This window comes from Neovison vison, chromosome 1, assembly GCF_020171115.1.
Source record: "Neovison vison isolate M4711 chromosome 1, ASM_NN_V1, whole genome shotgun sequence".
Taxonomy (NCBI): Eukaryota; Metazoa; Chordata; class Mammalia; order Carnivora; family Mustelidae; genus Neogale; species Neogale vison.
This window is the reverse complement of record NC_058091.1, coordinates 277,264,752-277,292,661: the sequence shown is the minus strand read 5'-3', so window position 1 is coordinate 277,292,661 and position 27,910 is coordinate 277,264,752. Positions and strand designations below refer to the sequence as shown.

General features: G+C 41.4%; 1 protein-coding gene and 1 long non-coding RNA gene across 3 annotated transcripts in view; one reads left to right on the top strand and one right to left on the bottom strand.

The window, feature by feature from the left end:
• The window catches only part of LOC122894311, a 114,654-nt gene that overhangs the window by 62,284 nt on the left and 24,460 nt on the right, over window positions 1–27,910 (bottom strand). The window lies entirely within an intron of this gene.
• Window positions 11,554–12,092, top strand: HSPB3 (heat shock protein family B (small) member 3). The gene has a single exon (XM_044231946.1). The coding sequence runs from the start codon at window positions 11,640–11,642 to the stop codon at window positions 12,090–12,092; it is 453 nt and encodes a 150-aa protein (XP_044087881.1). The 5' UTR covers window positions 11,554–11,639.

The window sequence follows — 27,910 nt, the reverse complement described above, 5'->3', positions numbered from 1 at the left end:
TATGTAGAGAGTTTACTTGTGGGAGGGCCTGTAGGTATCAGCCCCCCAAATTACCAAGGGAGGGTTTGGGCCTAGGAGGGTGGGCTCATCTTTTACAAAATGGCCCCTGGGGCTCACTGCTGTCGTTAAGAAGATGAGGAGCTGGAAATTTCCTCCACAAGGTATTGTCCTTGTAAATCTGGTTAAAATTTGAAGGTTGGAGGTCACCAAATAGAAGAACGTGTTCATTACTTTATCCAGTTGGTGCCAAAGGCATGATGAAGCATATTTTTGAAAAATAACCCATTTTTTCCTTTTTGTAACCTCATTAGAAGAAAGCATACTTCTCTTCAAATATGTTACTTTGAGATAATAATCTTACGGAAAATTATCTTTGACTTTTTTGCTTAATTGCTTCAATCATAAACATAGAAACTATAAATAGTACATAGGTAGATAATCTGTGGTTCTGTTTCTCTGGAGAACCCTAAGTAAGGAACTAGAAGGATGGATATTAGGACTCTCTGGTTGAAATAAAATTAACCATTGTTAATTAACTCAAGTAGAAAGTCATGATTTCTCAAAGTGCCAAACTATGTTTTGTTTTGCTTTTTTAAACCCAGTAATACACTAGTGGTGTATTAGTTATCTATTGCTGTGTTACGAACTGCCACAACCTTGATGGCCTGAACAACACAAGTTAATACTCTCACAGTTTCTGTGGGTCAAGATTCTGGTTTCAGATGAGCTGGGGCTCACGGGCTACAATCAATAAGTCAGCTGGGGCTGTCACTCAAAGCTCAGGGCCTTCCTCCATCCCCACGTGGCTGTTTATTGGCAGAATTCAGTTTTTTATAGTTGTAGGACTGAATTCTCAGCTCCTAGAGGCAACCTCTCTCTATGGGAAGTTCACTGTGTGATGTTTGCTGTCTTCTGTGAGCCAGCAGGAGCATTTCCCTGCTGTTTCTAAGGCTTTTTCACCCAATTAAGCCAGGCCCACCAGAAATAATGTCCATTTTAACTCAAAATAAATTGATTAAGGGTCTTAGTTACATCTGTACAATGCCTTTTGCTATATAACAACAACAACAACAACAAATCACAGGAGAGACATTTCATATTCACGAGTCCTTCTCAAGGGGTTAAACAGGTAGACACCAGGGACAGCAATTTTAGGAACCACTTTAGAATTCTGTCCACCACAAATGGATCCAGTGTGAGTGCTAGAAAACTGACAAAAATCCCCTTCCCTTCTATCTTATCTCTTCTCTGTGAAAATCTACTCCCCTCAGATTCTCCGAATTATCAAGGAAGGGCTCTGGCCTGGGTTGGATGTCCAATTCTGGTTCTATCAGCTGTGGCCAGGGGCACGGTTTCATGTGTTAAATGGCTACTGAGGGCCCACCGGTGTGGCAGGGAACCCACGGGTGGTGGGCTAGGTTTACCTCCTGCTTGTCTCTTATTCCAAAAGAGAACTTTCTTCTGGAAGGTAGGGTAGAGCAGAGAGTGAAAATGACCCTGGGTAGGAATGAGACTGTTGTGATCTCTTTTCGGCACTCCAGAATTTTCCCAGGAAGAAATGCCTCCTAAAACTAGGCTGTGTTCTTGCATGCCACATTCAACAAATCTAAACAGTGCAAAACTGAAATAAAAATGTATCTAGAGTAATAGTGGGGGAATGGGGAGTGATTGTTGATGGGTACAAGGTTTTCTTTTAGGATGATGAAAGTGTTCTAAAACTAGTTTATGTACCAGCACAGACTATAGAAATGGCCTGGAAATGGTGAGCACCCTTAGCCCCAGACCCAGATCTCTTAATACTGTTACTTCATTAAAGATGGGCGCCTGGGTGGCTCAGGAGGTTAAAGCCTCTGCCTTCGGCTCAGGTGATGATACCAGCGTCCTGGGATCAAGTCCCTCAGCAGGGAGCCTGCTTCCTTTCCTCTCTCTCTGCCTGCCTCTCTGCCTACTTGTGATCTCTGTCTGTCAAATAAATAAATAAAATCTTAAAAAAAAAAAAGATGGGCTCTTTGAGTAATGGCTTATTTCAAGTTTGGGTCATGGAAAGTATCAGATGTCTGTGTCACAGAGCAAGAATTCATGAATTAATGGAATCATGTGATAGGTTTGGCCAGTTTTAGCCTCTTCACATTGGCCACAGAGTTGTGGGTTCTGGCTTGGTGATATATGATCTTATTCAAGAGAGTAAAACAGAGGAAAGCTTTATTACTTAGGTCCCTAGAAGTCCTGCAGATGATGCTGGAGGCTGGGGTTGGAAATGTTGCTTATGTCTGCTGGGTCACTGCAGAGGCTTTGCAGTTATACTGGAACTTTCCAGGGGGTGGTGTGTGCCTTTTATGCTATATTTTCCCCTAATTCTGTTCTTCACATTCCCCACTTCATGGAGTTTTACTATGTCAGATACACTGTACATCTGTTTGTGTGATATGGCCCTTTGAAGGGCCACACACCATAGTAATATCTAAGACTTTTTCACCCTCCCCCACCCCAAAAGAATAATTTTTTGCCTTCCAGGGGTTGATATCATACATGCTATTCATACTCTAGTCCACTTGCGCTGGCAAGTATGGAGAATGTACACATTCATAAACTGATAAGAAAGGGCCAAGGTAAATATAATCCTCCATTGGGAATCAAAGCTGAAGCTTCTCTGCTTGAGACCTTGGGCCACTGTGACAAAGAAACAAGACAGATTTCAGGCCTTTCTCTCCCGTGGGTGCCGATGTTCAGAGGTCTTGAACCACAGGTGCTGACCCTGAATGTATCTCCTGCACACTGATGCCATGTCAGGGTCGGCTTCCTGGGAACACATGGGTCCCAACTTGAGTGTGTGGTTGACTTATTATTGCTGGGCATTTTGGTAGACGGTGAAACCTCATCACCATGAACACCTGCTAGCTCTCCTTCCTTGCCCTCCAGTGCCACCCTCCTCTGCTCTGAGCTCAGGGACACTGACCACATGGATTACATCAATGGGCCCCTCGCCTCTGGCTTCCTGAGAGGCATGGTCAATGTGAGGCAATGTGGTGGGTTTGGGGGGTGAGGTTAGGTAGTTCTTCTCCCAGCTCCTCCCCTCTCAAGGTCACAGTAGTCTGCCCATGTGTCTGTAGTAAGGGCCTCCCTCCTGTCTGCTGGACCTGTCAAAAGCTCTCACTCTCGGTTCTAGCAGCTACCTCCTCTCCTTGGCTTCTCCAGACCTAATGCTTACAATAACTTCCTGCTCTTGCCTGTCCTAGGGGCATCTCATGATCTCTGCGCTTCTCCCCAGTTCTGCCCACCTCTGTAGTAGTCCATTTTTTGAACTCTCCTAAAATTACTCAGCTTGCAGATGACCTATTTCCTGCTGGGAACCTGGCTGACACACCTAACGCAGTGACCTGAATTAGGAACAGTGTTTGAAATCTGGGGAAACAGTTCAGTGGGTAAAGGTCAAGTGGGATGTGTGTGTTTGCAGGAAGGGTAGGAAGGAGGAGATTCAGGTGATTGATGTGTAAAGACAGGTTTTCGGGGTACAGTCTTGAGGTAGTAGAATATAAATGTCTACATCTTTCAGGAGTTGGAGAAGTACTGTACAGTGCTGTGAGAAATGAATGTAATGCGGTTCATAAAAGCACATACTGCAAGACCAAGATGTTATCACAAGGAGATGCTTAAGAGATGGCTAGATTGTTGCAATGCTTCGCGGTGGCGGCGTGGTAGTTAATGTTTTGTAGAAGAAATGAACACTTGAGAGTTTACTCTGTGCTAAAGTGCTGACATGACACTGCTCTTAAGGAGAGAGGTCTGTTGATTTTGTATCCTTCAGTCTATGAAGCCCATGAATTTACCATGAGATGGTGCATTTTGCTTTGGGACTTAAGAAAAAAGCATCATCAGCAGAGTCTACCGTGAGGACTCCTGTCTGAATGTATCTCCCGCATGCTAATACAAACCACTGGGGTTTGTCCTGCCCTTTGATTATTACTGACAAGTTCTTGTAGGTGGTAAATTTCTAAAACAAATTTTTATTAATCCCCAGTGGTTATTACCATTAAAGGACTAAGCAGGGGTTCCACACATGTGGACACAACCCACATACCCAGTTTCTTAATGGTCTCTCTAATTCTTTCTGTGATCAATAAGCTAATGCATATCACCTTGAGTTTGAATTATTTTTTCCATCTACGAGATCTAAGATCTTGGTTATACTCTCTGCTTTGCAAACGACATAGACAGCTTAGCCAAGAATGTTCCTCTAGAATTCCCACCAAGGCCAGGAAGATGGCCCAGGAAGTTGCTTACAAATTTCAGGTACCCCAAGAAGATCCTTCTGCCCCCAAATACATCTCTAATAGCTTATATTTTGTCTGAAGTACTCTCTATTGGAGTTAGTCCTTCAAGTCATGGACTCATTGGGGTCTTGAGCCCCAGAAAAAATTCCTCAAAGCTCTTTTGCCAGTAAGTATTTGCTTTTTAAAGGCTAACAGAAACCTACTCATACTAGCTCTAGAACTAAAGACAATTTTATCCAAATGATACAAATGTTTCACAGAGCACAGTATACAAAGTAGCTTGGGAAATTGGTTCTTAGCAATTTTTTTGTTTCTATAGCATTCCTAAATCCAAAGCAACTATTCTCTGAGGCTGTGTACATTCTCATTTCTGCCATTTCCTACTGAGAAAAAAGAGTGAGGCAGGCACACAGATGGACCTTCTCTGCCTTGGCCCTCTCATGAAGGAAACGGCCACTTCAACTCTGTGCACACTTCAGTCCAAGGGTCAAGAAGGTCCTAATGTCTCAGAATCTCAATTCCATACCCCCAAGAGAACACAGTTGGCTCAGCTCTGGTCAATGGTCCACCCTGGGTCCAGTCACCTGGATTGGGGATAAGACCACATGGTAGTTGTGCAGCCATGAGTGCCATTGGATTAGGCATTCAGAGACGGGGACATGCAAGGCAGGTCTTCCAAGAGTATAGGGGAATAGTGTAGAAACATGGGAATCTCTTTCACAATATTATGAGGACAGACACCTATTTATCAACTCCTATCTGATGGCAGTGGCCTCAGATACGACACGTGCTTTTGAGGCACCTGCTCCTTTGCCAGCCTTCAGTGCTGCAGATAAGGCAACCCTAGATGGTACCGTGAAATGGACAGGAAAGGAGTTGCTGGGGTTGAGAAATGGGTGTGCACAGGAGGAAAATTATCACGTTTTGGAAAGCACTTGGGCAGACTGTATATAACCAGTACAATACCTAAGTCTTTTCTTTTTCCTTTCTTCTCCGCGCCTTTTTCTTAAACTTAAAAGAGACCTTATAAATTCAGTCCAGTCCATTTTTTTTTCCCAGCTGAAAATGAGGTTCATGGAGGCTATAATGATCTACCTGGGGTTACAAAGCTAGTTAGGATCCTGGTTTTTATCTCTGCCCCTGACTGCTGGTCCTTCATGCTACTTTCCGCCTTCCTATCTCCAATCCTGCATTTTATTTAACTTGGCATCCTTATCTGGCTTTTCAGTTAAATTATGTTGTGGAAGAAATCACTCACAAACCCCCAAGAACCATTTGTGAGCAAGCTACAGTAAATATTTCTTGGGAATTACCCTCAGGTTAAAAAAGCAGCCTCGAGTTTCTCAAGCTTAGTAGCTCAGCAACTAAAAAGTAATGTTAATACCACCGAAGGGCTTAAAAGCAAATTGTGGAAAAGGGGAAAAAAATCATTTGATCATAGTTGATAAAGACAGTCCTGGTATGATGGGGAAGCTTTAGTACATTCCTCCTGGGGTCTGGCTTGGTTTGAACCTTGTCTGTACAGAATTAGTGACTTGTAGAGTTACCCAGTAACATCTTATATTTGCCAAGACCTTGATTAATGTTTAAAGAAATGCTACATGCTGTTCTTTGCAAAATAGCTGCTACTGAGGGGTCAGCTTTCCCCTCAAAGAGCTTCATTCCTCCTGTGTGTTACCAATAATAACATCTAACATTTAGCGAACACTTCTTATGTGCTGGGTTCTATGCTAAATGGTATCTCTTCTAATCCTCAAAATAACCTTAAAAGGTATAGGTCTTCTTCCCATTTTCCTGGCTAAGAAAAAATTAAATCTTAGAAATTGTCATGACTTAGCAGAGAAGATCAATTATCATATGGTTTCACTTACTTGTGGAACATAAGGAATAACATGGAGGACATTAGGAGAAGGAAAGGCAAAGTGAAGGGGGGGAATCAGAGGAAGAGACGAACCATAGAAGACTGTGGACTCTGAGGAACAAATTGAGGATTTTAGAGGGGTGGGGATGGGAAGATGGGTGAGGTTGGTGATGGGTATTAAGAAGGGCACGTAGTGCATGGAGCACGGGGTGTTATACGTACACAATGAATCTTGGAACAATACATCATAAAATAATAATGTATTGTATGGTGACTAACGTAACACAATTTAAAAAAAAAAGAAAGAAAAAAGAAAGGTTGCGACTTGCTCTGGAACAAGCAGAAAATAAAGAGCAGAGTGAGTATTCAATATAGGTCTTTATGTCCCTAAAAACTGTTTCTTCCTTTACTCACGTTACTATGATGCCTCTTTAGGTATATTTATATAGAACCAGCATCGTTTACACTTGGTAGTTTTCTTTTTTTAAAAAATATATTTTATTTATTTTTTTAATAATTTTTTAAAAAGAGTTTATTTATTTATTTACTTGACAGAGATCACAAGTAGGCAGAGAGGCAGGTGGGGGGTGGGGGGAAGCAGGCTCCCTGCAGAGCAGAGAACCTTATGTGGGGCTTGATCCCAGGACCCTGGGATAATGACCTGAGCGGAAGGCAGAGGCTCAACCCACTGAGCCACCCAGGCACCCCTTATTTATTTATTTGACAGAGAGAGAGATCACAAGCAGGCAGAGAGGCAGGCAGAGAGAGAGGGGGAAGCAGGCTCCCTGCTGAGCAGAGATTCCCAATGCGGGGCTTGATCCCAGGACCCTGAGATCATGACCTGAGCCGAAGGCAGATGCTTAACGAATTGAGTCACCCAGGCACCCCAGAACTTGGTAGTTTTTAACTGGAAAGCAAGGGTTAAACATTTATTCTTCAAAAATTTCCCAATCTTCATCCTGCACTGCCCTCCCAATAAGAATGACCTAAAAGCTGCAAAGTTTTTTTTTTTTTTTTTTTTTTTTTTTCCCCAATTTATTTATTTAAAAGCTGCAAAGTTTTGACCAAATTATGAAATGGGCTTAGTGTATGAGGATTTTTATTTGGAATATGAAGTCAAAAGACAAGAGGAATAAGAATTGCTCATTTAGAATTTCAGATACTAATCTCTCTCTCTCTCTTTTTTTTTATAAAGATTTTATTCATTTGATAGAGATCACAAGTAGATGGAGAGGCAGGCAGAGAGAGAGGGGGAAGCAGACTCCCCGCTGAGTAGAGAGCCCGATGTGGGGCTCGATTCCAGGACCCTGGGATTATGACCTGAGCCGAAGGCAGAGGTTTTAACCCACTGAGCCACCCAGATGCCCCAGATACTAATCTCTTATCAGTGTAATTCTAGTCACTCCCACCAGAGGGCAGTTATCACATAAAAATATGAAACCCCTCCTGGCTTCAGTTTCAGACCACCAAGTCACATCACATCTGGATTTAGTTTTACAGCTCAGTACAGATCCTGAGAAGATCTCTGCTGATTTCAAGTCTGAAACTTGATATGAAACTTAATATGTCATGCCTACCCCCCCCTTTTTTTTTGCCTTGCAACTGAAAGGAACTTCAGATATCTTAGAAACCATCTTTTTAAATGGGGATGTTAATATGGGCCATTTTGAAGGTATATGTCTTATTTTGGAGGTAAAATCTTGCACCAAACACTCAGTGACACTCAAAAGCATTCTTCTGTATCCAAGAGTTTATATTTTATTTAAATACCATCTGGATTTCAGTAAGCTGTATCACTCTAGAAAACTGGATTTGTATGTTATTTCATGAGGATTCTAAAGATTAGCGGAGAAAAAAGATTGAAGTTTTTGATAGACAACAAATAACTTTCCAAGTGTCCAGGCTTATGGATCTAGAGAGGCAGTTAGAAACACTTCTATTTATTGATCACTTAGCACAAGGCCTTATAGGGAAAATGCTTTATGGCCAGAATCAAATCCAATCTTCCCAACATCTCTGGAATGAATGTTTTGTTATTATACCCATAGTAAAGATGAAGAAATTGCAATATACTCAGGAGAAGCAACATGCCAAAGGATACACCCTTGTTCCATATTCTTAATCACCATGAATAGTAGATCTGTAAGAGATGAGATGGGTCCAAGTACAGATACTTGTTTCAAGATCAAGGTCCACTGGTGCTCAAAAAAAATCAACACCCTACATGGTCAAAAATCCAAGTATAACTTTTGACTCTCCTAAAACTTAACTACGAATAGCCCTCTATTGACTGGAAGTTTTACCCATAACATGAACAGTTGATGAACACACATTTTGCATGTTATATGTATTATACTGTATTCTTATAATAAGATAAACTAGAGAGAAAAGAAAAGAAAATGTTATTAGGAAAATCACAAGGAAGAGAAAATGCATTTGAAGTATTATACTGGGCTTATAGGGAAAACAAAAACAACCCAGGGAGGAAGGACAGTAGGGCAAGAAGTGGGGCAGAAAGACCAGTTTGGAAGCCTGGTAGATTCTCCAAAGGGAGAACGGGTTGAGATGGAGGGCAGTTCAGGGGTGGGCAGGATCAAAGGGCAGTTTTGGGAAAACGAGAGAGGTCTTGGGTGTTGCATCAGAAATGCAGATGCTCGATTCTAACCGCAGCAAGTCATACACACAATCCCACGTGGAAACACCTCTCACACCTGGTCCTCCTTGCCTATTTTCAAGGTTCCTGGAGGCGATAAACTGTAAGATTACAAGATACATTTTTCTCTGCCCACCCGAATAATATCTTTGCAGGTTTTTTTTTAAGTTTATTTTTTAGAGCAGTTTTAGTTTTTAGGTTTTCAGTTTAAGTTCTTTAAATAGGCTTTCTTTTTTTTAATGTAAAAAATTTTTTAAAAAGATTTTATTTATTTATTTGACAGAGAGAGATCACAAGTAGGCAGAGAGACAGGCAAAGAAAGAGAGAGAGGGGACGCCTGGGTGGCTCAGTGGGTTAAACCGCTGCCTTCGGCTCAGGTCATGATCCCAGGGTGCTGGGATCGAGTCCCACATCGGGCTCCTTGCTCGGCAGGGAGCCTGCTTCTCCCTCTGCTTCTGCCTGCCTCTCTGTCTGCCTGTGCTCACTCGCTCTCTCTCCCTCTGTCTCTGACAAATAAATAAATAAAATCTTAAAAAAAAAAAAAAAGAAAGAAAGAAAGAGAGAGAGGAGGAAGCAGGATCCCTGATGAGCAGAGAGCCTGATGTGGGACTTGAACCCAGGACCCTGAGATCAAGCAGAGGCTTATTCCACTGAGCCACCCATGCACCCTAGGCTTCATTTCTTACAGCAATTTTTAGAGCATGGTCAGAGGAGGGAGGGATGAACAGGTAGAGCACAGAAGATTATTATGGCGGTGAAGCTACTCTGTATGATACTGTAATAGTGAGTACATGCCCTTATACATTTTTCCAAATCCACACAATGCACACCACCAAACCCTAATGGACACTGTGGGTCATCATGTCAATGCAGAGTCATTAACTGCAACAAAGGTAACACGTTGGTGGGGGTACTGGCAATGGGGGATGCTATGCCTATATGGGGTGGGGGTTATATGAAAAACCTCTGTACCTTCTCAGTTTTGCCTTGGCTGTTTCGAGTATTTTAAAGCCAAATCCTTAATATCTTACCTATTTCCTGCCACAGGCAGTGTGCTCTATTCTTGACTTACCCCTCAGAATAGCACTGATGAAAACAGCTCTCAATATTTTATGAGTCAGAGGACATTAAAATATCTAAAAGAGTACATGTTCCAGTGCCTGTCTGTCTTCAGCTCAGGTCATGATCCAGGGGTCCTGGGAGGGAGCACCACAGGCTCCCTGTTCAGCAGGAAGTCTCCTCCTTCTGCCCTTCCCCCTGCTTGTTCGTTTTTCTCTCTCTCTCTCTCCCTCAAATAAATAAAAAAGTCTTTAAGAAAAAAAAATTTAAAAAGAGTACATGTTCCTCTCTAGGGCCACCAACTTGCAAAGTGCAGGTCAAAAAAGCTGAGTGTAAACAGCATTATTAAAGCATGTTCTTTAAGTACATACCAAAATGTCTGTAGAGGTTTTTAGAGTAATAAAAAGGACCCAAGGGATGTCGTTCCCTTCTGTTTTCTGACACTTATTTTTTTAGAAAATTTTCTATCATTCTAAGAAAATGGATATATGATTTTAAAGAAAGGTATTCCTGACTCCACCCATTCTAGAAAATACAAATCTCCGTGGAGTGGAAGTTTTTTGCATTTTAAAACTTCTTGTGCCTTTGTACCTTACACATGCTGTAGGAATAAAAAGCACAAACGTGTTTTACGGTGAAAAGTCAGTGTCCCTCCAGCCCCTGCCTCCCAACTACTGATATCATCACAGGAGGCAGCCGGTGTTCCGTGGTGTTCAGCCACATATCTTCCAGAGAGGTTCTATTTATATAAGCAAATACCTACTTACTAAAAAAGCATAAATAGTAGCATATTATATGCTGTTCTGGATTTTTCTTTTTATTAAGCGTGTTTTGGAAATCCTTCTCCAACAATGGATAGAGTTGCCTCATTTGTTTTTTAATGTAAGTTGAATATAAAGGGTATGATAATTAAGAAACTGCATGTCATTTATTTGCCTTTTAATAGCAGAGCTACAACTAGATTAATCCTTAGTTTTCTGGGCTTTACTATCAAATAGTTCAATGCTTTAACATTTTACTCTCCCCTGTGGCTTTATTTCCATTGCTAAGTTCCCCACTCGATGCCCCTGCCCACTCCCATCTGAGGTTTGACATCATTATCTAACTTAGTCATGTGATCTAATTTTTGATAAATCAGATATAATAAGCCCAGAAGACTTGGCTCAGATGTCCCTTAAGGACAAATGATGAAAAGATGAAAGAAAAGAAAATGCATAGAACAGAGGGGTGAGAGTTGGTCACATGTCAGATTTGAGTATCTGTGAGTGCGTCTTAACTCCTAGTCAATTATAGCTACATTCATCCCTCCCAGCTTTGCACTTGGGGACAAGGACGAATGCAGTCTTAGCTCATATTATAAGATGAGTGCACATCTTTGGACTGTTCTAAGAAGCCACAGTCCCTTAGATCACTATAGCTCAAGGACAGACACACACTCAGAGATTTTTTTTTTTTTAAATGCTGTTTCTGATTCTGAGTCTCTTTTTCTCTTGAGGCAAGCAAAGCAGACACACTTGCCAAGGATAACTGAGAATGTAAGGACTATCCTTGCCTGGGCAGCTTGAGCGGGCTGTGTGCTAAATGCAACTTCGAACCATGCCCTATAAATAGCTGTTCATTGTCAGCGTGTGTGAAAAGACAAGAGTGGGTGTGTGGTATGATTCAGGCCTAATGAAGTAGTCGCGTCTGCGCAGGGTTACAACTGCTAACCTAGTCAGTAGGCAACTGGAAGGGCTCGCCTCTGACCGAACACAGACTGAAGGGAAGCTGTTCAATACCAGTTTTGCCTCCAACCATGGCAAAAATCATCCTGAGGCACCTCATTGAGACGCCAGTGCGCTACCAGGAGGAGTTTGAAGCTCGAGGCTTGGAAGACTGCAGGCTGGACCACGCTTTGTACGCACTCCCGGGGCCAACTACTGTGGACCTGAGAAAAGCCAGGGAGGCCCAGCTTCCTCCGGTGGACTCAGAGGCCAAGATGCCGGCCCAAGAAGGCAAATCCCGCTTCCAGATCCTGCTGGACGTGGTCCAATTCCTCCCCGAAGATATCATCATTCAGACCTTCGAAGGCTGGCTGCTGATCAAGGCTCAGCACGGAACCAGAATGGATGAGCATGGTTTTATCTCAAGGAGTTTCACCCGACAGTATAAACTGCCAGATGGCGTCGAAACCAAAGATTTGTCGGCCGTCCTCTGTCACGATGGAATTCTGGTGGTGGAAGTAAAGGAGCCAGCTGGGACTCAGTGAAATCTTATCAATTCCTGTTCATACGGCAGGAGGAACATTATAGTTCAGCCAATGGTACCAAGGGGTTGTTTGTATTAACGATATTTGAAATGATTTTTATAAGATTGAAAATAGAAACATAGTTCCTGGTATGTTGAGGTTGTGTTTGTTATTCTTACTCAGAGAGGAAAATTGTTAAATGTTGCTATAGCTCAAAGGGATGCTAATCTAACACCTGAAACATTGAGAGTTTAGGAGACAATGTGGATTCTAGTGAAGATTCAGACTTATTTCTTCATTACTCCAAGAAATGTCCCAGAAACTGCATTTGTAATACTTGATGGCAAAAGAGCCGCATGAATTTCTTATCCATTTTATGAAAACTTTTTATATTGCTAAAAAAAAGTTGTGATTCCCTTCACTTGACAAGCTTTTCTTTCTTTTTCTTTTTTTGGACCATCTTTTCAATGAATTTTAATTGAAGTGGAATCTGTAAATATAGAGTCTGAAGGTTGAAATACAGCACTTAGGAATTGGGCCTGAAATGTATTTATGATTCATTACAGCTGTTACTGCCTTAAATGTAATCCTGGAATTTTCAGATGTAAATTTTATTTAAAAAAAAAAAAAGTTCTAAATATGTACCTCATTTTTAAAAAGTCAAACTGAGTGCTGGATTGATGTATTTTTAACAACAGCATATGTTCTGTGGATATTTATGCAATGTTACAAACTTATGTGTTGACTCATATTCTTATAAGTTTGTATTAAGTTTAGGAAACCACTTTAGAAAGTGTAATTACTGAATTCAAAGAGTTTTACTCTACATTCTTTGATGCTACTTAGAATTTTAGATTTTAGAAGACGGCAAAATATACTGCATCTGCTGTCTCTGCATAATCCTTAGCTTTAAATAGCCTGGCAGGTAGTAGAGTTTCCCAGGCCAGAGCTTGCAAAGGGGCTGAGAAGTGCTGAGACACTGATGGAGGTTAAGGATTTGCTTTAGGAATATTGCCATCAACAGCTGGTCTGTGACATTCCAAAGATTTGCTATCTCATTCTGTACATGCTAAATATTTCTCGGGAGGAAATGGCCACTTTTACCCTGCACCCACGTGTGCGGCCAGCGAGCCTATGCACAGAACTGGGAATAGAAGGGGCTGGGTGTGCAAAGAGCCAGGATGGACGCAGGCCACTGACGACACCCCTGTCCTCCTCCACAGCGCTTTGTTGTTCGAGTGACAATGTAAGAGACACGAAGGAAGAGAAAAAGACACAAAACAGTTCTAAAAAGTGTTTTGAAAGCAAACATAATTGGAGAGATGTGTTTACAATATAATTAAATTGGAAAGATTTTGAAGCTGAATGTTCATGCTTATTCACTGAGGTTTGTGCATCATAAGAAATTTTGTTTGACAAAATGAATATCACAGACCAGCTTTGCTACATTACAAAGATGATCATAATTAATGGGACTCCATCTAATACAATTAGACCTGGGACGCCATTTGTCCCACTTTAGATTATTCTTTCTCAATGGTTGGCAGGATGGTAGGGAAACAAAGTAGTGCTTTGAGAGTAAACCAATCAATAAAAACATCCCTCTCATTTGGCCTTAACCCTTACTCTAGAGAAGATCCTACTTCTGGGAAAATTCAGGAAATAAAATTATTATTATTATTATTTTTAAAGATTTTATTTATCTATTTGAGAGAGTGAGAACGAGAGAGAGAGAGAGAGAGTGCAGCATGCATGAAGTGGGTGGAGAGGCAGAGGGACAAGCAGACTCCCCACTGAGCCGGGAGCCTGACATGGGGCTGATCCCAGGACCCCGAGATCATGACCAGAGCAGAAGGCAGATGCTCAACTGCAGAGGCTCAACCGACTAAGCCAACCAGGTGCCCCAAGAAGTAATATTCTTACCATGAGGAGCAACCAATAGAAATTTCTCCTTTAAAAAGGAAGATTAGCATTATTTTTTCATCCAATTAGCATTATTTTTTCTTAAGGTATATTTAAAAGTATTACATAACCATTTTGATTTGGAAAATATATAAAACCCTATAAATGCTCTTATTACTATGAGGTTGCTACTTCAAATTTCTAGTTCCGTCTTCCCTTATGCATAAATACATATATCACTTTTCACAAAGTTAGGATTATATTTGCATGGAGTTTGATGCCCCAATCATTCTGGTTACTGTCTGTTGCCAGCCTCATGTGGTGCCAACCCAAACCCATCCCTCGTCCTTGCCAGTCCCATTCTGAGCCCAAGCAGGCTGACCCCCACGAACTGCCATCACTCTAGTTTCCAGCTGGCTTCAGACAATGGAAGTGCTGACCGGAGGCCAGAGACTGGAGAGAGGATTCGTGGGCAGGAGAGGACAAAGTTCAGGGCATTTCCTTCTGTCAACCTTCTGGGATGAGGTACTGGCAGGCCTGTGTCTCTCCTTGACTACACCTCTGGAGAAGTGACCATTTCTCCAGGCCTCCCGCTTGGACTGGGCTTGGGTGTCCTAATGCTGTTTCTTCCTTTTGCCCCATCAACAGTTGGCACTATTGTGTTTTCTGCCCTTTCTTGTCCCCGGTCTTCATCATCCTCTATCGATTCCTCTTACTTTGTCTGTTTTCCCCTCAATGGTCCCTTCCTTAGATCCCCTTTCAGGTGATGGAATTCTGTTTTCCTCCAGAACTCTGACTGCTTATCTTCTTAAGTGTGTGTGTGTATGCGTATGTGTTTAAACTGCATCTCTTGCTTTTAAACCAAACAGAAGTTGATTTGTAATGGCTATGCACTATTCCAACCCATATAAAACATATTATAATTTAACCATTCCTTTTCAGCACTGGTCCCAATAGGAAACAGATAGCAATGTCAAAATTAGAATAATTCAAATTTGAATAATTTATTTGTAAAGAGATCGATTTCACAGGAGTGGGCCGGGTGAAGAAGAGCTGTAGGGGACAGTGTATAACCTGAGCGTAGCAGTGTGCAGCTGTTCTGTTCCCTGGGTCCAAAGAGATGAGAGGAGGAAGAGGGTCTCAGGAATCAAGATTGTCAGATGGAGGAGACCACCAGCTGTGACTTTCTTTTGATGATACAAACAGCCCCAGATAACCTCTCCCTGGTGTCAGGAAAATAAATACTTGATCGTTCTAATCTCCTACCAGGATGCCCCACTGGTGGGACGTAAGTGGTAGCTGGAGGGCGTGGACACCCTGTTGATTTGGTTCCACAGCCTCCCAGAGCAGGGCGCAGGGTGGAAAAAAAGTGGAGAGTGACTCCTGTGGACTGAGGGGAAATTATCCAGCACTTCTGTGAAGTGAGTACTGTTGTTACAGCTCTTTTGGACAAACTTAAAATACAGCCTGAAACACGGATTGAAGTGCTGATACTTTATTTGGGAAGTGCAAGCCCAGAACGGTAAAAGTGAGGAAATAGGGGGAAAGAGGCGAGAAAAAAACAGGAAGCAAAGTGAGGTGATGTGTTACTATGCTGACCACCACGGGACGATGAGCTATGAAGAGACTCAAGCAGGCTCTTGGCAAGGATGTTGGCTTAGCACCTGGAACTTCTCCAGAAGATCTTTGGGAAGAAATAAAATCTTAAAGCAATCCACAGGGAAGAAAAAAAAAAAAAGAGGGAACTTGCTTGCACGGTCCCTACTATTTCCTGTTTCCCCTTAGTCAAGGTTTAGCTCACAGGGAACAGACTCTCCTGCACTTCTGGGGTGTATCACCCAAACCCTTCATGGCTGCTCAGAAAACCAGACGTTGTACCCCACGGTGTGACGTTTCATCCATGCTGACAGCAAAAGGAGACTCAGCATGGTTAGGGGTCACTCAGAGTGAGAAACACAGGCTCAGGGTTTCAACGTGGCTTCCAGCCACCTTAGGAGACTTGGCAGCAGCTCTGATGGCAGCAGCCTAGGCTGCAAGGCAGGAGAGACCCTCAGGAAGAAGAAGGCAGATGGAAAGGCACACAGGGTTTGTATCCACCACAACCCCAAATCCAGAGCTGTGGGAGGGGGGAGCCAGGCAAATCACATAGTCCTGCAGCATCTACTGCATATGTATTCCAGACTGCCTTCAAATTTTATGGATTCTAATATCATCTTATATTTTTATCTAATTTTTTATTGGCTTAAGTGCAAAGTCAGTTCTCTTAAACTTCTCCAGGATTTTTCTTTTCCTGTAGATTGTGGATCAAAGATTTCTTTTTGTTTTTGTTTAAGTATTTTATTTACTCATTTGTCAGAGAGAGAGAGAGAGAGAGCACAAGCAAAGAGAGCAGCAGGCAGAGGGAGAAGCAGACTCTCGGCTGAGCAGGGAGTCTGATGTGGGACTCGATCCCTGGACCCTGGGATCATGACCTGAACTGAAGGTTGACGTTTAACCAGCTGAGCCACCCAGGCGTCCCTGTTTTTGTTTTAAGTTGCCTAATTTTTATCCTGGAAGCCCAGAAGTCATTATGATGTGGGAAACAAAGGCAGAAGAAAAATTATTAAATTTCCTTACTACTTACAGCCCATTGACAAGTCCTTGAAACAGGCAGAGTGACATTCCTCTAGGAACTCAGCTGCCTCAATGTTAATACTTTGCTACGGGCAAAGGCAATCTTAGCCTGACCCTCCGGAATCCCAAAGTCTACTCTGACATATAAAAATTCCTTTGGAAACTTCCTTTATCTCTACTCCCCAAGATACACATCGGCAATCATTTCCTAAGCATATGACCCACCGATATACATCTGAAGGGCTTCATGACTAAGGTTTTATTAGACAGTAATAAATGACCTTTTCCCAACAATAGCTAGCCCCCTCAAGGTCCTGGAAACCTTGCTTCCAAAATTCCCTTGAGATTTATATTATCCCTAACCCTCTCCCAGCTTGAAAGTATGTAACGGGCCACTCCTCACGACTCTAGTATAGCTCTTTCTGCCTACGGGTACTGTCCCCGTGCTTTAATAAAACCACCTTTCTGCAACAAAGGTGCCTCAAGTATTATTACTTGGCCACTGGCTTCAAAGTTGAATGTCTTTCCAGTTGAAGACTTTAGTTCCACTGACCTCCTTCAGTCCAAAACCGCACTGGGATCCTGAATGTGGCCTTGCCTTACTTCTCACCTCCTTGTGATTGTCTGAAAATTGCTGTCAGTGGTCCTTAGCACATATAAAAAGGAGATTTTAAAAAACACAAATGGCATACAACCTCAGGGGGAAAAAAAACACCTCATATCATTTCCTCAAGCTTAACAAATCTCTTTTTCACTACCCACCACTGCTCTCTTCAGAGATTCTCAAATAATTAGTTGGAAAGAATAAAAATGTTGGTTTGGTATGCTAATTAAAACTTACATATTATGTATTAAAAATAAGTCTCTGTCTTAACAATTGAGTTGATTAGATGTCCTCCTCAAGATATGAGACAGTATTTTTAATCTGAAAAACAAATGATTCTAAGTAAATGTTTTCTTCTACATTTCCTCAGCATTGTTTAACACACAAGAGCATGCATGTATATACGTAATATGAAATCCTGTATCTTAATGTCTTAATCTAACTTCAGGGACAAATAAAATGAAAATCTATCACAGTACAATAAAATGGGCTATATGATCCCATTCTTTGTAATTTGTTGAGATTTTCTTCATGACCTGGTATATAGTTATTTTTAAAAAATATTCCATGTATATGTGAAAATAATTTACATGTACACTTTCTTTTGCAGTATATGTATATATATATGCCTATATATAATTAATTTTGTTATTTTGTCAGTTCAAATATTCTTCCTTTTTTTGTTTATGGCAACTAAAAATATTCAAATTGGCATTTAAAAACCTTTCAGTATTGGGGTACCCGGGTGGCTCAGTGGGTTAAAGTCTCTGTCTTTGGCTCAGGTCACAATCCCAGGGTCCTGGGATCAAGCCCTGTATCGGGCTTTCTGCTCAGAAGGGAGCCTGCTTCCCCCTTTCTCTTTGCCTGCCTCTCTGCCTACTTTTGATCTCACTGTCAAATAAATGAAATATTAAAAAAAACCCAAATTTCAGTATGAAAGGACAATTGAAAATCAAAAAAAAAATTCTCTTCCATATTTTTCCTTTTAGATTTCCAGGTTATATTGTTATGTGATTATACATTTATAATTTATTTCAGTTGAATTATGTCTTATATTATTATGTAGACTCTATCTCCATGTAATGCTTCTTGCATTGTTATTTTGTCCGATAATATCGGTTTTTTGTTTTATGCTTTGACACATTTTTTTCTTATATATTCAGTGTAGCTTTGTCTTAAGTTTGTTTCTTAGAAGCAGTTGCATGTAGCTTGATTTAAAAAATACAGTCTGATAATCTGACTTTTAATAGATAAATTTAACCCCATTACTTATTGCATGAAATATTTGGATGTGTTTCTTACTATGTGTCTTTATTTATCATAGTTTCCCTTTGCTTTTTTCCCTTTTCTGTCTTTGGACGATCAAGTTTTCTAAGCTTACCTCCTTGTTTTTTTCCTCTTGATCCTTAATGTGTTAAAATTTAAATATTGTTAGAAAATGTGTAGGTTAATATACATGTTTGAAGGAAACTAATAAAAGATTAAAAATGTGGACACTTAAAATTCTTTAACATTTCTATTCTCCTGAGCATTTGGAGAACATTTGTGTCTTTACTACCCATTGAATCCTCCTCCCCATCTTGCTGCCATTGTTAATTTTAATTTTACCTTTAATTATTGATTGCTAAAATCTCACAACTAAAATTTTTTTTATGCATTTGTGTGCTCCTCTTTGTTTCTTATTTTCCACAGTTTTCCTTCTGGGTTTCTGTCTCTTCCTAAGGCACCTTATTATTTTTGTAAGGGTCTGTAAGTGGAAAATTCTCAGTTTTTACACTGCTTCATTCTTGGATAATATTTAGGAGAGTATAAAATTGTGGATGAACGATTATTTCACCTCAGCTCTGCTCTCTGGTTTCTGGTTGGATTCATCCAATGGTAGGCACTGGCAGGAGAGCAGCTTATAGAATGAAAAAGGTATTGGGGTAGTTTTCTCTGACTCGTGCTGCTTTGGTTCCAGGTGCTGGCAGGGGCTGCTCTGACATACAGCGGTGGTGAGGCATACCCTCCCCCTGGCTCTCCCGCACTGGGAAAGTAGTTCTATTTCCCCTTTCCTTATTCCTTCAGGCTCAGCGAGGTAATGGCTTCACACTGTTTCTGGTCTCTGGGTGCCTACAATTTGCATCAATTTTAATGTGTAGGGTATTTTTTCTAGTACCACCACGCAACTCTGATACCAACTGAGTGTCCTACAATTCAACTCAATTCTAACACCCTCTACCCAGAGAGAACATCAGATCCCAAAGGTCAAGGGTTCAGTCCTACAAGACTGTCCTCCTCCTCCCACTTCAGAAACCCAGGTTGTCACCTATACTTCTGACTGATGGGCTACAGGTTGGAGGTTACAAAGATCCCCTCTGTGGGTTCAGTTCATTGGCTAGAGGGGCTCATAGAACTTGGAGAAACTATTCTATGTAGTTGATGAGCAGTTTATTATGAAAGGATATAACTCAGAAGAGCCAGATGGAAGAGATGCATAGGGCAAGATATGAGGAAAGGGTGTGGGGCTTCCATGACCTCTCCAGGTGCACCACTCTCCCCAAGACTCCAGGTGTTCACCAACCCAGACACTCTCCGAACCACATCCTTTTTGGTTTTTATGAGGCTTCAGTACATAGGCAGGCTTCATTAAATCACTGGGCATGGGTGACTGAACTCAATCTCCAGCCGCTCTCCCCTCTTTAAAGGTTCCTGGGTGGGACTGAAAGTTCCAAACCTCTAATCAGATGGTTGGCTCTCCTGGCAACAAGCCCCCATCCTTAGGTTACTTAGGGGCTTTCCAAAAGTCACATTAACATAACAAAGGCACCTCTGAAGCAGTTGACATTTTGAAAACTCCAAGGGTCTTTGGAGATCTGTGCCAGAAACTGGGATGACGATCAAATATGTATTTCTTATCAGAAATCATAATAATCATAATACCATAATGCCTCAGCACTTTTGTTGTTTCCTCAGCTCTGCCACATCTCTGTACATCATTTTATTTATTTTATTTATACTTCATTATACGTTTTTTAAAATCCTAAAAAAATCCAAGCTAAGCATGCCTTTTGTTTCCCTCTGGGACTCTGAATGATGTATCCACAAATGTATTCTTCTTTTGGCATGAGAAAGACCCCTTTTAAACAAACAAAGAAGAAGACAACAACAACAACAACAAAAAAACCCAGGAACACAAAAGGAAACTTTCATGAATTAAAAAAATTTTGCAACTTTTTGGATTTTGTCTATTTTGTGTTTGAGACCAAAAAGCATGATTTTCTGTGTTGTTGAGTATGGAAAAAACAAAACTAAACTAAACTAAACTAATGGGTGCTGGTCTGTATCATAAATTTAGCACAATCTTTCTGTTGGTAGTTTTAAGCCTCTTGATGTAATTTTTGAAGTGGAAGAGCAAGAATTAAAGAATCTACTCTAATGAGACAATAAAAACTTTGCACAAAAATTTGTGAGGCATTCTTTAATTTGAAGTATTGAAAATATAAGACATTTGTTAAGCAAACTAAAGTCTATCTGTATTATAAAATCCTATACTACCAGTAAATACCAACTTCTAGAAAAATATTAAATGGAGTGGAAAAATGCTTAGTAAAATTAAGGAGGGAAGGCAAGTTACAAAAGTTGTACATATTTCCCACTTTTAATTTCAGTGGGCATATTTCCGTGTAAACATGTATTGTTTAGGACATGATTTTAATGGCAGTGTTGCACTCCATAATGTGGATATGCCATAATTTATTATATGCAGAGAAGGGAGAATGAAAGGGTAATCAAAAATATCAGAAGTGACTATATAATTGGAATTTTAGAGTCTTTATATTTCACTGAGGAAATACAGAAGACAAATTATTTCATAATTAGGAAAGAAATAGAATAAAATTTCTATAAATGTAACATTTAGTAAACGATCATCATAGTGTCTGGAAATAAAGTCCTAGCTGCACCTACATAGGATCTTATGATACTGGCAGAAAGCAAGTGTTTTACTCATTTGATGAACATATCCCATCTCTAGTTATTTCAAAGAAATCAGAAACTTCAGGATCCACAGTCTCAAGACGTTATGATTCTATACAATGCAATAAGCACAAATGACTTTCCAAAAATCTAAATTTCAGTGCAGTGCCAATTATTTTTCAATTTGAACTGTAGTTGCAGCCCAGAAGTTCACGTAAGCTCAGAGAGTTTATTAGTGAGGAAAACCAAACGCGCTGTCTTGGCTGAATGGCAGGCCTGAAAGCGTATCACCTTTCTTCCCCTCCCCGGTGGACTTGACTAGATGACACAGCCACCATCACTTTCCTCTGTGAAATGCTACCCTGGGGTTGCTGTGCTCCTCAAAGCAGCTGTCAGGCACATACCATTCTCCTGAAACACTGCCCTTCCAGAGGGTGGAATTTCCCCATGCTCTTGTTTGGGCTCCCCAAACCCCGTTTTCCAACCAACATTCATAGTGTTAGAGAACTCGAGGAGGCTTTAATTCTCTGCTGCTGTTGAACGTGATACAATTAATTTCTTGTGAAACTGATTTTTAATTTGCCAGGAAATTCTAAATAGGCTATTTTGTTGCTAAGTCCATAAATAAACTTTATCCCCTGGACAAGGAAGAAATAACTGAACCTCTAAGGGTTGTAGTTTCCTGGCAAAACACAGAGTAATTAGCAAAGTAGACTTTGAGAGACTTTGCTACAAATGGAGCAAAACAGGGGTTTGAGTACCAACTCTGCAACTTTCTAGTCTGGTGATTAGGGTCAGTTTGCATAACACCCTTATACCTCGGTTTCCCCATTTGTAAAATGGGGATAATTATAGTCTCTATCACATAGGGTTGTTTTGAAGAGCAAGTGAGATGAAAATGTAGGTGACCAACACCTGGTATGCCCAGGACAGAGGAGTCCTTCAGATAAAGAACTCTGAAGGTTAAGATTGGGACGTTCTGAGCAGACGGGGATGGTTGGTCACCCTATAAAATGTCAGGTACTTACACAATGCCTTGTATCAGTAAGTAAGAGCCATTATTTTATGTATTACAAGTGTCTTTAAGAACATTCCCATGGACACGTTTTCTACATACATTAATTAAACACATCCTGACATTGCCTTTTATAAAGAAACTAAAATGTACAATTAAAAAAATAAAAAGCTTCATCAGTGAATCAATATCACTCTCCAATTCTAAGGTCTACTTGGTTATTTCTAAAATTCTACAAGTATGTATTTTTTCTCACTGAAGCCAAGTCTTAGAAAACTTCACATTGCTCTGTGAATTAGTATGCAAGAGCCTATGTTGTTCAAAAAGGGCACCTATAGCAAAATAAAAAGCTTTGTCATGATAAGAAAGGAATTGTAGAATAATCTTTTTAGTACAATGAATAAAAAGTCATTTAAGGCACACAAGCTTTTGGACACAATATTCCCATCTGGAACATTTCTAGTAAGATGGTAGACTGAGCATATTTCTTTATCTCTCTTACTTGTCAATCCCATCTATTGACATAGATTTCTTTTGTCCTTATTCACCGGCATTGTAGAGACCCAGGTCAGGGCTCCTCAGTGACCTCTGACTGTATCCAAATTCTGGTTGACTAAAAGCAACTGGGGTCACATCGATAATGAAGGAAAAGGGATCCAGAGCCTAGTCCCTTATTTTCTAAATTTGTCTGTTTTTAAGAATCAGCTGGGACTTTTATTTAAATATTTAGATTTCCACGTTCCTCTGATACAGATTCTGAATCAGGTGGAGGGTGGGGGAAAACTTGAATCTGTAATTGGTTGTTGTCCCCTGACATGTTTAGGATGGGGCAAATTTGGAAATGGTTCTCAACCTATGCTTGGTGCCTCTCAGCCTTTAGTGCTCTGGAACCCAGGATGCTGACCACCCCACAGTGCTGGAGCCAAAACAGCACACAAAAATAAGACATTGAAAACAGGACAGCACTGTGTAGAATTTTAAATGGAACTCTATCATTTAGACACTTTATTAATGTTTGTTAACTTAACAAAATTATAGATATCCCAAGGAGCTAGACTAAATATAGGCTGACCTGGTAATTTTCCAGCGGATGATAACACCCTCTTTGAGGGACAAGAGAGAACTACTTTCATGCAAATAATTATTTTTAACTGCTCTATTCCTGCTATTATTTTCTTCAAAAGTTATTCCAGTGCTATGTTTTGAATATAATGCCAGGGAAAGAGGTACATTGCTCCTTCCAGGACAGATGTTCTAAAAGAAATGAAATAACTATGTATAGGAAGATAAGTTTTTAATAAGTTGCATTCTTCATTCTTTCCTCACTGCTCACCAGTGTGGCATACACCATGCTTGTCCTAGTTCTAGCTCTAGTCTCTCTGTGGTGGTTCCCAGATATTTTAAAGTAGGTGCTCAGTAAGCAGTTTTTATTTTTTTTTAATTTTTATTTTTTTTAGATTTTATTTATTTGACAGAGAGAGATCACAAGTAGGCAGAGAGGCAGGCAGAGAGAGAGAGGAGGAAGCAGGCTCCCTGCTGAGCAGAGAGCCCGATGCGGGACTCGATCCCAGGACCCTGAGGATCATGACTTGAGCCGAAGGCAGTGGCTTAACCCACTGAGCCACCCAGGCACCCAGTAAGCAGTTTTTATGAGACTGATGTGCTGCCTACTGCGCTAAGGAGGTAGGTCAGTAAGCAGTTTTTAAATGAGCAAAGGGTGGTGTTGCCATAGATCATGGTGGATGAAACTAAGGAGTTTGAGCTTTACCAGAAGGCAGTGTAGACCCAATCCCCACAGGGGAGTTTTTAACCAGGGCCATGACATGATCTGCTTTGTGTTTTCACAAGGTAACTCTGGCTGCAGTGTCAAGGATGGATGAGAGGAGGACACTGTGGAGCTGAGAAGATCACTGAGGTCCGTAGTAGTAGTTCAGGTGGGATAATGCACAGGATAATCACCTTGTAATTTTCCACGGCCAAACCCAGACCGTTTAAATCATCTCTGGAGATGGAATCCAGGTATCAGAAGTTTCTAAATTGCCTTGGTGCCTCCAATGAGAAACCAAGGTTCAGAATGACTAGGAGAAGTTTAGATAGTTGCCGAATCAGAAAAGGGGGCACAGACACAAGGGCTGTTAGATGTAGAACAACATAATTAGCGAACAGGGCAGAAGAAATGAAGATAGGGAAGGAACTGAATTACTTACAGGTTCGGCTTGGAATCATGGAAATTGGGAGGTAGGGTGACCAAACTTTCTGTTTTGCCAAGGAGTATCATAGTTTTATACCGAATTGGGTCCCTCGTCCCAGGAAAGCTGATCACACTCCAGAGAGGCATCACCACCCAGATGGACAGCGAAGGATCAGAGTGCGGTTGGGGAAAGATGGTTAATGTTAAACGTGGGTGACAGCTGCCGAGTATTGGTGACTAACACCAACCTAAAGCTCAGAACTGGAGATCAAAGGGGCTAAAAACCCCACGTTCCAAATTCCTAGGATGGTGGCTGTTGGGGCCTCCATCCCTCAACAGGGCCTGCTAAGAGAAACCAGGAAGCAGAACCAGCACCATCACTTCACCACTTCACTTCATCTTAACAGAAGATGAGGTTGAGAGGGAGAAGGCTGTTGCCTTTTGTAGAAGTACACTACTCATGTAGAACTATTTATCCCCCCAAGAAGGGTAGGGGTGGGGCTGGATTGCCTCTCTTCCTTAGTGTCAACGTAGGGAGCTATCAAGAGGACTGCCCACAGGTTTGTGGGTACCCACAGGTTTGGGGGTCTGCTAGTCCCTATCAGGACAGTTATGAGGTGCTAAGCTCGCTGTCCAGCCCCTGTGCCAGGGTAGAGGAAAAGTATGTTGGAAGAGATGGCACAGAGGGAGACTACCGGGTACAGCAAGGGCAAGACTAGGCCTACTTAAAGTCTGAGAGATTTGGAAGGTGGAGCCTACATAAACATGAAGACCTAGGAGTTGGCTGTGGTGAGTGGACCACATTTAGAACTTTGGTTTTATCTGGGAAAGCACAGCACTGGGTGAAGAGGAATAGGATATAGGAATACATATCAGAGGAATAGGATACCAGGCTGGAGCTGGGCCTGAAATTGAGAATGAAGCTGTCTCATAAGGGCCCCCTAGCACCTTGAATTGCTGCTTGGGAACAAATTACTTGTCAGATGACATTGTAGATCTCCATCTGTCCACACCGAGCACAAGGACAATGCACTGGGTCCCACTAGGGTAGTTCTCCTTTCTTTATCCTTCCTCCCCAGCCATCACCAGCAACATATGTGATGGAAAGACACTGATAGGTGTGGGTGAACCAGGCCACACCACCACATCCCCATGCTGTTGCAGGGGTTGGGACTGGAGGTGGGAGAGAAGAGAGCCATTAACTGGATATAAAAACGGAGGTTTGGAAAACAAACAAAAAAAACAGAGGATTGAAACAGAATCATTGAATCGTAATGATAGGAAGTCAGTGTTTTAGTGACTGTCAATAACTATTCTAATAACTGTGACTGAAAGGTTATAACATTGGGCTAAAACATTAAGGGAGTCCACTTTCTATGGAAAAGGGTATTATTTTTTAAGATTTTATTTATTTATTTGACAGAGAGCGAGATCACAAGTAGACAGAGAGGCAGGCAGAGAGAGAGGGGGAAGCAGGCTCCCGCCGAGCAGAAAGCCTGATGTGGGGCTCGATCCCAGGACCCTGAGATCATGACCTGAGCCAAGGGCAGAGGCTTAACCCATTGAACCACCCAGGTGCCCTGGAAAAGGGTGTTTTGACACAGAACTTATTGCCATGTCATGAGCAACTTTATGTGAGCAGCCCGGTTGTGAGACACTGAAGCCTCCTGCCAACAACAAAGTAGATCCTCCAGGGCCTCAGATAACCATGGCTCCAGCGGACAGCTTGCCCGCAACATCATGGGAAATTCTGACACACATACTGACACTTTGAGTCACCTGATCTGCTGTGACTTGGATCTTGCTTCTGTCAAGCACACCTGCTGTTGCCATGAATAAGGAAGAATACATTACAGGCCCCAGAGAGAGGCCCGAGACCTTGGAAAGCCAGGACACAAAACAGACTGTATTTGGGTCTGTCTCCTGCACGTGCCTGGGTTGACTTCCTCCACCAATATAGGCTGTGCTCCTAGAGACATGTAAATATCCTCACATGCTGTAGCTGTCTTTCGGAAGCTTTCAGTTAATGGAATTAACTAGCTTATTTATCATTGGAATAAGGAGTAATTTAAAAAACAAATCTTCGGGGCACTTGGGTGGCTTAGTTGGTTAAGTGTCCGACTCTTAATTTCTGCCCAGGTCATGATCTCAGGTTGGTTTTGTTTTGTTTTTGTTTTTAAGATTTTATTTATTTATTTGACAGAGAGAGAGATCACAAGTAGGCACAGAGAGACAGGCAGAGAGAGAGGGGGAAGCAGGCTCCCTGCTGAGCAGAGAGCCTGATGTGAGGCCCAGGCCCAAGACCCTGACATCATGACCCGAGCTGAAGACAGAGACCTAACCCACTGAGCCACCCAGGTGCCCCTGATCTCAGGGTTTTGAGATGAAGCCCCACATATGGCTCCAGCACTGAATGAGGAGTCTGTTGGAGATTCTCTCCCTTTGCCCCACCTGCTCGTACTGGCTCTCTCTCTCATATAAATAAATAAATGTTAAAAAAAAAACAACAACAGGGCGCCTGGGTGGCTCAGTGGGTTGAGCCGCTGCCTTCGGCTCGGGTCATGATCTCGGGGTCCTGGGATTGAGTCCCGCATCGGGCTCTCTGCTCAGCAGGGAGTCTGCTTCCTCCTCTCTCTCTCTGCCTGCCTCTCTGCCTACTTGTGATCTCTCTCTGTCAAATAAATAAATAAAATCTTTAAAAAAAAAAAAGAAAAAAAACAACAATCCACAAAAACAAAAAATAAATCTACATTAGTAGGCTCATTTGGGGAAGACAGCTGCTCCAAGATTCCAGAGCAAAAGGGGAATTAAAAATCTGATACTGGTCTAAGACATTTCTAGATTGAAAGTTCCCTGATGTCTAACTCATGAGTTAGAAATGAGTGTTTGGGGGCACCTGGGTAGCGCAGTGGGTTAAAGCCTCTGCCTTCAGCTCAGGTCATGATCCCAGGACAGGGTCCTGGGATCAAGCCCCACGTCGGGCTCTCTGCTCCGCAGGGAACCTGCTTTCTCCCCTCTCTCTGCTTGCTTCTCTGCCTACTTGTGATTTCTCTCTATCTGTCAAATAAATAAAATATTAAAAAAAAAAGAAATGAGTGTTTGGAATATGTGTGAAATATATAAAGTTTCCAAGTTTCCTTGTATTATTTTTTTCCAGATTTTTTTTTCTTTCTTTTTTTTTTTTTTAGCTCTATGATTTTACATTTCACAGACTGAATATAGAAATGGCTTGGTAGGCTAAGGTTATAGAATAAACAGATGTCTTGGTCCTGAATCTCACTGTTGGATATTATGTGCTCTTTATTCCTTCCTTGGAGATGAAGATTTAAGTGGTTTCATCTTGGGGATGTGTTTCATACAGATGAATCTAGATGCCCTTTTTATATGTATAATTGGTACAATTGGGACCAAAATTTCATTTTCCACTTCCTCATATGAAAATAATATAAGCAGCTTATTAAACAGCACCGAGACCAGGAAATGTATGGGCATTATAATGAATAAACCTAAGCTCATTATGATTTTAGTGAACGTGTTTAGATTCAGGCCAGTACGGG